Source organism: Bombina bombina, chromosome 3, assembly GCF_027579735.1.
Source record: "Bombina bombina isolate aBomBom1 chromosome 3, aBomBom1.pri, whole genome shotgun sequence".
NCBI lineage: Eukaryota > Metazoa > Chordata > Amphibia > Anura > Bombinatoridae > Bombina > Bombina bombina.
The window spans coordinates 1,030,911,007-1,030,924,392 of NC_069501.1; the positions used below are offsets into that span (position 1 = coordinate 1,030,911,007).

General features: G+C 39.8%; 1 protein-coding gene across 1 annotated transcript in view; it reads left to right on the forward strand.

Moving 5' to 3' along the window:
• Positions 1–13,386, forward strand: part of LOC128654350 (electroneutral sodium bicarbonate exchanger 1-like) — a 150,036-nt gene that overhangs the window by 92,721 nt on the left and 43,929 nt on the right. The window contains exons 14-15 of the mRNA XM_053708231.1: positions 5,996–6,157; positions 7,074–7,187. Coding sequence (XP_053564206.1) covers positions 5,996–6,157; positions 7,074–7,187 — 276 coding nt within the window. The remainder of the gene's footprint in view (positions 1–5,995; positions 6,158–7,073; positions 7,188–13,386) is intronic.

Here is a 13,386-nt window from a genome sequence, read left to right on the forward strand (position 1 = left end):
CGTACACTGGATAGTGAATTCAAGGTACGCGATTAAAGATGGCGTCCCTTGAATTCAAATCAACCAATAGAATAAGAACTACTCAAATCCTATTGGCTGTTCAAATTAGCCAATAGGATGAGAGCTACTGAAATTCTATTAGATTTCAAAAATGGCAGGGTGGTGAAAGAATCCACTTTTGGTGGATTCTTTCACCACCCTGCCATTTTCAGAATCCACCTGGATGCAACTTCGCTGCATCCAGGTGAATTCTTTTGGCTGCGTGCGCAACTGCCGACGGCGACGGACGTTACAAACGCAATTATAGTATAGATATGTTTCTATGTGTATTTATGTGTTTATATGTGTATAAATGTCTGTAAATACATATATACACATAGAAATACATAAATACATATGTACATAAATATAAACACACACACATGTATATATATATATATATATATATATATATTTATATAAATATACATACATACAGTATCTCACAAAAGTGAGTACACCCCTCACATTTTTGTAAATATTTTATTATATCTTTGCATGTGACAACACTGAAGAAATTACACTTTGCTACAACGTAAAGTAGTGAGTGTACAGCCTGTATAACAGTGTCAATTTGCTTTCCCTACAAAATAACTAAACACACAGCCATTAATGTCTAAACCATTGGCAACAAAAGTCAGTACACCCGTAAGTGGAAATGTACAAATTAGGCCCAATTAGCCATTTTCCATCCCCGGTGTCATGTGACTCGTTAGTGTTACAAGGTCTCAGGTGTGAATGGGGAGCAGCTGTGTTAAATTTGGTGTTATCGCTCTCACACTCTCTCATACTGGTCACTGGAAGTTCAACATGGCACCTCATGGCAAATAACTCTCTAAGGATCTGAAAAAAAGAATTGTTGCACTACATAAAGATGGCCTAGGCTATAAGAAGATTGCCAAGATCCTGAAACTAAGCTGCAGCACGGTGGAGAAGACCATACAGCGGTTTCACAGGACAGGTTCCACTCAGAACAGGCCTCCCCATGGTCGACCAAAGAAGTGCACGTGCTTAGCGTCATATCCAGAGGTTGTCATTGGGAAATAGACATATGAGTGCCAGCATTGCTGCAGAGGTTGAAGGGGTGGAGGGTCAGCCTGTCAGACCATACGCTACACATTGCATCAAATTTGTCTGCATGGCTGTCGTCCCAGAAGGAAGCCTCTTCAAAAGATGATGCACAAGAAAGCCTGCAAACAGTTTGCTGAAGACAAGCATACTAAGGACATGGATTACTGGAACCATGTTCTGTAAACTGATAAACTAATTTGGTTCAGATGGTGTCAAGTGTGTGTGGCGGCAACCAGGTGAGGAGTACAGACAAGTGTGTCTTGCCTACAGTCAAGCATGGTGGTGGGAGTGTCATGGTCTGGGCCTGCATGAGTGCTGCTGGCACTGGGGAGCTACAGTTCATTGAAGGAACCATGATTGCCAACATGTACTGTGACATACTGAAGCAGAGCATGATCCCCTCCCTTTGGAGACTGGGCCGCAGGGCAGTATTCCAACATGATAACAACCCCAAACACACCTCCAAGATGACCACTGCCTTGCTAAAGTAGCTGGGGGTAAAGGTGATGGACTGGCCAATCATGTCTCCAGACCTTAACCCTATGGAGCATCTGTGGGGCATCCTCAAATGGAAGGTGGGGGGACGCAAGGTCTCTAACCTCCACCAGCTCTGTGATGTTGTCATGGAGGAGTGGAAGAGGACTCCAGTGGCAACCTGTGAAGCTCTGGTGAACTCCATGCCCAAGAGAGTTAAGGCAGTGCTGGAAAATAATGGTGGCCACACAAAATATTGACACTTTGGGCCCAATTTGGCCATTTCCACTTAGGGGTGTACTCACTTTTGTTACCAACGGTTTAGACATTAATGGCTGTGTGTTGAGTTACTTTGAGGGGACCAGAGTTGTGAAGTCGTGGTAATCATTCTAGCATAAATCGCATTTACTTTTGACTCGTAATACGAGTGGTAAGCCTGACGAGCGCAAACACCTGCAATAAACCTCCGATCACTCGAGCACAAATGTTTGTGCTCCACTCGTAATCTGGCCCTTAATGTTTTAATGAAAGCCCTCGAAATTCCTTTTTTTCTATGTAAACAAAATTATAACCATGTTAAAATAACACATCATTAAATGTATTATTTGTTTTGAGCTATATTTTCTCTGATCTAAATTTCTACTTTTAATCTTATACTAAACTGTATACTGACATGTTTTATACCCCCTCTACTCCGACACCCTCCTCTCCCTCTCTCTCCCCAAGACACACTCCATCCTTCAAAATATCCCTCTCTCCAAACACACACACCCTCTCCCACCAAGGCACATTGATTCTCAATTTTTCCCTCCAACACACATGCCCTCTTCCCCAACACACCCCACTCTCCACCAATACTTCCCTCTCTCCTTCATCCATCAACATACAAACCGTCTCCTTCTCTCCCCAACAAAAAACCTCTAACTCCTAACACACAAAGCCCCTCTCCCCAACACACATACCCCCTCTGTCTCCCAAACACACATTCTCTCTCTCTCTCTCTTTAACACACACACCCTCTCTCCCAACAACCACCTTCTCACCTTCTCCCCAACATTCCATCCCACCAACAACACCCTCCCCAACACAAACCCTCTCACTCTCCAATACAAACCCCCTCTCCCCCCAATACTCATCAACATACAAACCCTCTCCTTCTCTCCCCAACAACAACTTCTAACTCCTAACACACATAGCCCTTCTCCCCAACACACATCCCCCTCTCCCTCCCCAACACACATTCTCTTTCTCTTTAGCACACACCCTCTCTCCTCAACACATATCTCCTATTTCCCCAACAAACACCCTTTCTTCCCAACAAACACCCTCTCTCGTTCTCCTCAACACTCAGTCTCCCCAACATCCCATCCCCTCAACAACACCCTCCCCAACACAAACCTTCTCACTCCCCAATACAAACCCCCTCTCCCCCCCCATACTCCAACTCCTCCAACACACACACCCTCTACTTCCTCAACATACACACCCTCTTGCTCCTAACACACACTATTTTGCCCAAAGCACATACCCTTCCCTCCCCCAAAACCCACACAGCCCTTCAACCCATAAAACCTCTCTCCCCAAACCCACACATTCTCATTCCCCAGCCCAAACAAACTCTATCTCCCCTACTTCAAATATGAATTTATGTTAAAGAGAACATATTCCACAGAACCTCAAATCAGTAAATTTGTTTGTCCAACAATTCCAGGGTGCTGCATATTTTTTTCTTCCTGCAGAGGATCTTGTGTGTCTTCTGCTCAGCATGAATGCTGCTATCACTGGTTCATTCACAGAGGGGAAAGGGCATACTGCTTTTTCAGTGAAATTCCTAAAATAATTACAGTTTCTATGGGGACCTATAATGAGATTGTTACAGAGACTCTAATTAACCATCACTGTGTAAGTGGTACTGGGATTACATGTCAAAGACTGGGAGGATGCTAGTACCAGTGCTCTTATCTGATCTAAATAGTGTAACTCATCATATAATGATGCTTAAATCTCTTAGTTTGACCCTGGGGATCACTTAGGACACTCTCTTTCCTTAACGCACACACATCATCCACCCCTCCTCCTAACACACTCCCCTCTTCCCCAATACACCATCTTCCCCTAATACATACATTCTTTACCCAATGCAAACCCCTCTCCCTTCTCAATACACCCCCTCAATCCCAACACCCCATTTCCCTCAAAATGTATCTCTTCTCCCCTACACATACTGCCTCACCCCAACACATACAGCCCCCTCTCCCTCATGGATACACATACACCCAACCAACCCACACAACTTCTCTCTCCAATACACCCATTCCTCCTCCCAATACATTACCCCAAACATAGGTAACCACTCCTCTCTCTCAACCCAAACACACAACCAACAGATATATGCTACCAAGTCCCCACACAACCTACACAGTTTCTATCTCTCCAACTGACTCTCTTTCCCCCCAACCACATAACCTATCTATTTCTTCCACAAACTCTATCACTAATCTTCAACTTTTCTTGCTGCCCCAGCTTCTCTTGCTCCCCACTACCCTCCCCATATGGGTAAATTATAGACTAATTTATGCATATGTTAAAAATCACTAAGAGTAATAAGTATTTTTTATGCTCCCAGCCTGCTGTTTCTTAGACCATCAGCTCCACACCAAGCTGCACTAGCAGGGAACCAATAAATAACAATACCAGAATCCTTACTGTCATATATATAGAGCGCAGAGACACAAGATATAAAAAGATATCCTTTCCTTATTGCATCTTCTGTACCACTGCAGAGAGTTGCAAGTAGGGAGGGGGGCAGATTCATTAAAGATAATTCTGAAACATTTGTAACAGCTTTATATCAGAGCTATACAGAATTATATAGAAAGTTTCCATTAAAATTGCAATCAATTTTGCTTTGTGATTAATTTCACATTTTCAAATAATGGCAAAGTAAAACTAGTTGAAATTCTGCTGGAAACTCCAGAGGTCTTTAAAATAAAGCTAAAAAATATTAACTGTACACTTCTATGCTCACTCTTGTTGGTGATGCAAAAGTGGCAAGAGGTAAAGGATTTTTTCTTATATCTTTTATCAGTCCCCTGACCAAAATCCCTTGAACTGACTGCTCTTCACTATTCTATATAACCTAACCCTGGCTGTAACCTCCACTATCAGACAGTGCCAGGGGTTGGTTATGGATGGAGAGATGAGAGACGCCTATGTATTGTATTTGCTTTAACATATTGCACTAAGAAAGGCTACCCTGCATTAGGATTGTATACATACTGCAGATGCCAGTGTATAGACTGGCAGCTATGGGTTCACTCCAGCACTGTACCTGTTGCACCAATGGTAGTTCTGCCCCTTATGGGACCTTGTCATGCTATAGGTTGGGTCAGCGTTTCTGGAGTGGGACAAGATGTAGTTGCCTCTGTTACAGTCTCTCCCGTTGTAGTCATTTAAAGTAGAATAGGAAAGTTGCTGCTCCAATAAATAAAGTATACAAACTATATTCCTTTCTAGCAAACACTTAATGACATGAAAAATGTGATTAGACAATAACACTTATTACTATAGCTCCTCATTATTTCCTCAAACTGGATACACTTATTTTACACACTTATGCATTACATTTTACCAGCTTGAGATAAGGTGATAACCATTAAACTGACCTTTTCAATATATTTTCTAATATTCCAGGATGATTTGAAATAATTCTATTTTGTTGCACATATGCAATACACCCCTAAATGGCCACAGACATAATTAAATGGAAACTAGATCTTAGCAAGGCTTGGTAATGCAATAACTTATTATAATGTATGTTTTACTGCATTCTTTCTGTACATTTGTATTTCTTCATATCTCATAACTGTTGTTTTGTTTTAATCAATTTTGTGGCAGAGATGAGATACTGATTATTTCAACTTAGTCTAAGCAGTTAATATAAATATCATTATTTGGCCAATTACTCATTCTGTCTAGAACTGTTGTTGTGAACTTAGTGTTAAAAGCCGTAGCTTAGAGATAAATTAATGACAGACTGCAAATGGCATGCATTTATAGACAGCCTCAATTACAGAATGTGGGACCTGATCTTTCTTCGAGTTTCCCTGCAACAGCAACATTTTAATCAAGGATACATTAAAGGCCCTTTCTTGATGAGAAGCAGCCACATTTCATTAAGAGAATCAGTGAGGAATGACTCATTTATAAAAAGTTAGACTTGTAGATGTACTTTTTTGAGAATCTTCCAGTTGGCTCTTGCAGACTAATATATCAAGAAATGAACAGAAAAATGACTCATACTGCAGAACTGATTTTTTTTTTTTATGGGAAAAGCTTTCTCCGCTTGAATAACTATTGTATATATCTACATAACAGTAACTCATATTTTTTACTATGTGCTTTTTTTTAGCAATGTCATATAATGCATGGCAAGTTTGTTGGCCCTGCTTGTGGTCACCATGGACCCTACACTCCAGATGTGCTCTTCTGGTGCGCCATTTTGTTTTTCACTACATTTGCAATGTCCAGTACTCTGAAGACATTTAAAACAAGCCGCTATTTTCCTACAAAGGTAAGAAAACCAGAATTTCCAAATGACATTCAAGAACATGACATGATATTTAATATCAAAATATTTTTTATTAATTCGACTATGTAAGTAAGTAAGACTATATGTAAGTAATCGATACAATGATATTAGTGTATATAGGTGTATAAATGTTTTTAATATAATAAAAAATTAACTATAAATAAAGCAGTGTGTGAGATGTTAAAACTTGGTTTCTTGGTGTGCAAACACAAAAAAACTATTTAATTAGTGCTAAATTAAAGATGTAAATTATATTAGCTTCATACAAAACATACCTATTTATCTTCAGAGTTTTCAGCAAAGGCATTGTGTAAGAGGGGATACACTGTAAGATGAGTTGAGTGTTGGTGGGTCAATTAAGGGGGTTGCGATGGAGAGGTTAGTGTTGGAGTGGTCCTTTAGATCCAAAGAAGGGTTTGTGATTCTGTATCATATAGGGGGCCTTTAGGTGATAATGATGAGGTGTAGAGTGTCCCTTGGGTGATGAGAGAGAGAGTTAATGGTGGAGTAATGTGGGTCATTCAGATGTTGTTGTTTTTGGGGAGAGGGGTGTCTTAAGTTATTGATGAATGAGTTCACAAGCCTGTTGAGTTTAAACCTCATAGATAGTCTGTTATTCCAGATATTAAAAAATCTGCTAAAATAATTGACTGTAGTAAAAAAGGTTTAGACATCCTTAAACCTTAAATTTTGCTAGCTTGAAATGTTATTTATTCCCTACTTAAGCAAACATTATTTGTTTTCTCTTATTTTTTTATTTTAACAGTTACAACAAATATATCTTATAGTTTTATATTTCTAAGATAATAATAATTCAAGCTAAAGTTAATAATGAAACAATATGTTGTGGTGCTGTGACATTTTTTTCATAAATATTAATTTCTCAACACTCCCTCAGGTACGCTCCATGATCAGTGACTTTGCAGTTTTTATCACTATCCTCACAATGGTAATCCTGGACTATTTAATTGGGGTGCCATCTCCAAAGCTTCAGGTTCCAAAGGAATTCAAGGTAATTCTACTGAATGTGTAAATACCAAACTTTCATTGCCTTATTAATAGTCTTAAACGAATATGAAACCCAAAAAAATTATATCATGATTAAGATAGAACATACAATTTTAAACAACTTTCCAATTTACTTATTTTATCTAATTTGCTTAATTCTCTTGTAATCCTTTGTTGGAAAGCAGACCTAGGTATGCTTAGTATCTGGGAGCTAGCTGTTGATTGGTGGCTGCACGTAAATAACTCTTAACATTTGCTTACTGATGTGTTCAGCTAGCTCCTAGTAATGCATTGTTGCTCCTTCAATAAAGAGAACCAAGAGAATTAAGCAAAATTGATGATATAAGTAACTTGCTATCCGAATAATGAAAGACACATTTTGGGTTTCATATATCTTTAACCCCTTAACGACACGCGTCGTACAGGGTACGTCGCACACAACCTGGTCTTTAAAGACCAGCGACGTACCCTGTACGACGTTGGGGTTGAAAGCGGCTGGAAGCGATCCTGATCGCTTCCAGCCGCTTTCCGGTTATTGCAGTGATGCCTCGATATCGAGGCATCACTGCAATAACATTTTACCCCATCCGATGCAGAGAGAGCCACTCTGTGGCCCTCTCTGCACCGGACATCGATGGCCCGCAATCGTTGGTGGGTGGGAGCCGACGTGGGAGGCGGGTGGGCGGCCATCGGTGCATGTCGTAATGCAGCGGTGGGTGGGATCGTGGGCGGGCTCGCTGGGGGCGCGCACGGACGCGCGCGCGTGCACGCAGGGAGGCGGGCGGGCGCGTGCACGGGGAGGGAGCGGGTGGGAACCATTACACTATGGAACAGTTTGTTAAAATATAGAGGCAGAGAGGGGGAATAAAAATTTATTTTAAACAATCGAAGTGATCTGGGAGGGGGTGGGGGTTTTATTCTTTGGAGGGGGTAAGCTACACTACAGAAAAGTGGGGAAAAAAATAAAAAAATATATATTTTTTTGTAAACTGGGTACTGGCAGACAGCTGCCAGTACCCAAGATGGCTCCCAATAATGTAGAAGGGGAGGGTTAGAGAGCTGTTTGGGGGGAATCAGGGAGGTTTGGGGCTAAGAGGTATTCTACACAGCAGCATATGTAAATATGCTATAAAAAAAATTTAAAAAAAAAAAGATACCTTTTATTTTAGTACTGGCAGACTTTCTGCCAGTACTTAAGATGGCGGGGACAATTGTGGGGTGGGGGAGGGAAGAGAGCTGTTTGGGAGGGATCAGGGGGTCTGCTGTGTTAGGTGGGAGGCTGATCTCTACACTAAAGCTAACATTAACCCTGCAAGTTCCCTACAAGATCCCTAATTAACCCCTTCACTGCTAGACATAATACACGTGTGATGTGCAGCGGCATTTAGCAGCCTTCTAATTACCAAAAAGCATCGCCAAAACCATATATGTCTGCTATTTCTGAACAAAGGGGATCCCAGAGAAGCATTAACAACTATTTGTCCCATAATTGCACAAGCTGTTTGTAAATAATTTCAGTGAGAAACCTAAAATTGCGAAAAAATTTACATTTTTTAAAATTTGATCGCATTTGGCGGTGAAATGGTGGCATTAAATATACCAAAATGGGTCTAGATCAATACTTTGGGTTGTCTACTACACTACACTAAAGCTAAAATTAACTCTACAAACTCCCTACATGCTCCCTAATTAACCCCTTCACTGCTGGGCATAAAACACGTGTGGTGCGCAGTGGCATTTAGCAGCCTTCTAATTACCAAAAAGCAACACCAAAGCCATATAAGTCTGCTATTTCTGAACAAAGGGGATCCCAGAGAAGCATTTACAACCATTTATGCCATAATTGCACAAGTTGTTTGTAAATAATTTCTGTGAGAAACCTAAAGTTTGTGAAAAAAATTGTGAAAAATTGAACAATTTTTTTTATTTGATCGCATTGGCGGTGAAATGGTGGCATGAAATATACCAAAATGGGCCTAGATCAATACTTTGGAATGTCTTCTAAAAAAAATATATACATGTTAAGGGATATTCAGGTATTCCTGACAGATATCAGGGTTCCAATGTAACTAGCGCTCATTTTGAAAAAAAGTGGCTTTGAAATAGCAAAGTGCTACTTGTATTTATTGCCCTATAACTTGCAAAAAAAGCAAAGAACGTGTTAACATTGGGTATTTCTAAACTCAGGACAAAATTTAGAAACTATTTAGCATGGTTGTTTTTTGGTGGTTGTAGATGTGTAACAGATTTTGGGGGTCAAAGTTAGAAAAAGTGTGTTTTTTTTTCATTTTTTCCTCATATTTTATAATTTTTTTAATAATAAATTATAAGATATGATGAAAATAATGGTATCTTTAGAAAGTCCATTTAGTGGCGAGAAAAACGGTATATAATATGTGTGGGTACAGTAAATGAGAAAGAGGAAAATTACAGCTAAACACAAACACCGCAGAAATGTAAAAATAGCCCTGGTCTTTAAGGGAAAGAAATTGAAAAATGGCCTTGGTCCTTAAGGGGTTAAGTTTAGTAGTGCCTGCCTGCTTAAGTAACTGTGAAATAACACCTACATCTATGTGTATAAAAGATTACAAGTTGAGTATAAAAATGCAAGCAGTATTGTAAGGGTTGTAGTAGCTGTCTATCCAGATCAGGACCCAGTTGCTGAGAAGTGGCCTAGTGATGCTGTCTTAACATGTTGTATAATAACCATGACAAGACTTCTAGTAATTCAGCTCAAAGAATGTAATAGGATGAAAAAAGAGAAACACTCATATCTCAGATAGCTGGATGTAGAAAGCTCATAGAATGGTCAGGCAGGCACGAGTCGGTGAACCAGACGAGCAGCAGAGTTTCAAATACTGGAGGCAAAATGGTGGTTGTGTATAGCCAGAGGTCAGATAACAAACAGATCCAGGCACAGAATCATAATCCAAAAGAGAAGTCAAATACAATCCAGAGGTCAGGGCAGGCAGCAGGTAAAGATAATCCTAAAGACAAGTGAAGGTGCAGTAACAATATAGCAGCAAAAGATCGAGAACACAGGAAGTCAAATATACAGGCAATGAAATGAAGCAGGAAGCAGTTTATATAGCCTGCTGATTAGGTAACTGCCTGCAGCTGGCAAGCAGGGGGAACAATAGAGCCAGCCAGTGCAGGCAGTAGGATACAGCCTTCCAGACACAGATCTAGAGCCCTCCAGTGGTTTTAGAGGATAGGCAAATAACCAGAGACTGGAGGTTCCTGGTTCATCTCTGCGTGTGCTCTGACAGAGTCCCCCCTCAAGGGCCGCACCGGGGACCGCATGATATATCATTATGAGCCTAATAAAAGTCCACAATAAAAGAGGGAGCATGTAAGTCATTAGAAGATTCACAGGAGCACTCAGCAATGGGATATCCTTTCCAGTGGACCAAAAAGACCTAGCCTAGGCCTGACATTTATAGACTATAATCTGTTCTACTACATACTCTGGTGAACCATCAATAACCATGGCTGTAGGATGAGCAATTTTGGTGGTGTACCGAGTATGCAGGTAAGGTTTGAGCAATGAGTGAACCCAGAGGGATGAGGGCAAAGCAAACTGATAAGCCACAGGTTTACTTCATGTAGCATGCAAAACGGTCCAATAAACTAAGGACCCAGCTTGGTTGAGACTTGTTTTGCCCTAAAATTCTTACTAGATAGTTTTTTTTGCGAATATGAAACTTGGGGGCCCGATGATGGTGTCAGTTAGAGCCTCTTTTATACTGGGAGATAGAGGCTTTCAGTACCTGTCGAATTTGTCACCAATGCTGCAGCATAGATGTAACGCGAGTGTCAGTGGCATGGATTTTGGATGAAGGAAGGTGGAGTGGGAAAGTTCTGGGATGATATCCCAAAGCAGCATGAAAGGGTGTTGTCTTAATGGAAGAGATGAGTAAATTCAACTAAAGGTAGCTGAGTAGACCAGTTACCTTGAGAATCTGAAGAATAATGATGAAGTTAAACTTCCAAAGATTGGTTAGCTCTCTCAGTTTGTCCATTTGTCTGTGGGTGATACTTACTAGTTTTCTGCAAACAGCTCTCCAAACTTTTGAAATTAACGGAGTTCCCCTGTCAGAAACATTGTCATCAGGAAGACCATGAGCTCATATAATGTGTTGGACAAAGAGGTTAGATAATTCAAGTGCTAATGGAAGTTTAGGTAGTGGAACAAAGAGGGCCATTTTGGAAAACCTATCCACCACTACCTATATTACAGTATTACCTTTACAGTTAGGTAGATCTACAATAAATTCCATTGAGATGGGAGACCATGGCTGATGGGGTGGTAGTAGAGGTCTAAGTAATCAAGATGGAAGTTGTTGTGAGGGTTTATATGCGGCACAACTGACAGGCTGATGTACTCTAACACATCTGTAGCTATTTTAGGCCACCATACAAAAGGTTTAAAATTCTGGAAAACACTTCGGACTCCAGGATGCCAAGACATAGGTGAACTGTGTAGAATCTCTTTCCTAAAAATAGTAAATTACAATTTTATCAAGTCACTGGTTTATATCAGGTAGGCAAAATGTCCTTTGTAGACCGGTGCTAAAGTAATAACAAAATAATAAATATATCAAAAAACTGTAAAAAGTATCTTTAATGCAGCACTCTTGCCTCAAAACCTTTACATAAAATTTGGATGGCTACATATAAAATATACCCATCCATACTGGTAGAGATCAACACACAAACAATAGATATCAGTATCTAAGGATTTTATTACATCATAGTAAGAGGGAAAATAAATAAACCCTCAAGCATATAATGTAGTTAGTGCTAGTAACACAAAATAAAAAACAGACACCTAGATTACGAGTCTTGCGTTAGCCTTAAAAAGCAGCGTTGAGAGGTCCCAACGCTGCTTTTTTCCTAACGCTGGTATTACGAGTCTTGAAATGACAGGCTCACCGCTCACTTTTTTGGTCAGACGCGTAAATACCGCAAATCCACTTACGTCAATTGTGTATCCTATATTTTCAATGGGACTTGCATAACGCCGGTATTACGAGTCTGCAAAAAGTGAGCGGTACAGCCTCTCCTGTCAAGACTGGTACCGCATTTAAAAGTCAGTCGTTAAGAGTTTTATGGTCTAACGCCGTAGTATAAAACTCTTAAAGGGACAGTCTACACCAGAATTTTTATTGTTTTAAAAGATAGATAATCCCTTTATTACCCATTCCCCAGTTTTACATAACCAACACAGTTATAATAATATACTTTTAACCTCTGTGATTATCTTGTATCTAAGCTTCTGCAAACTGCCCCTTTATTTCAGTTCTTTTGACAGACTTGCAGTCTAGCCAATCAGTGCCTGCTCCCAGATAACTTCACGTGCACGAACACAGTGTTATCTATATGAAATACGTGAACTAACACCCTCTAGTGGTGAAAAACTGTTAAAATGCATTCTGAAAAGAGGTGGCCTTCAATGTCTAAGAAATTAGCATATGAACCTCCAAGGTTAAGCTTTCAACTAAGAATACCAAGAGAACAAAGCAAAATTGGTGATAAAAGTAAATTGGAAAATTGTTTTAAATTTCATGCTCTATTTGAATCATGAAAGACTATTTTGCCCTAGACTGTCCCTTTAACTAAAGTGCTAAAAAGTACACTAACACCCATAAACTACCTATTAACCCCTAAACCAAGGGGCCCCCCCACATCGTAAACACTAAAAAAATATTTTTAACCCCTAATCTGCCGAACCGGACATCGCCGCCACTATAAAATCTATATTAACCCCTAAACCGCCACCCTCCCGCATCGCAAACACTAGTTTAATTTTATTAACCCCTAATATGCCATCCCTAACATCGCCGGCACATACCTACATTTATTAACCCCTAATCTGCCTCCCCCAATGTCGCCGCAACTATATTAAATGTATTAACCCCTAAATCTAAGTCTAACCCTAACACCCCCCTAACTTAAATATAATTTAAATCAATCTAAATAAAATTAATACAATTCACTAAATTATTCCTATTTAAAACTAAATACTTACCTATAAAATAAACCCTAAGATAGCTACAATATAACTAATAGTTACATTGTAGCTAGCTTAGGGTTTATTTTTATTTTCCAGGCAACTTTGTATTTATTTTAACTAGGTATAATAGTTATTAAATAGTTATTAACTATTTAATAGCTACCTAGTTAAAATAAATTCAAATTTA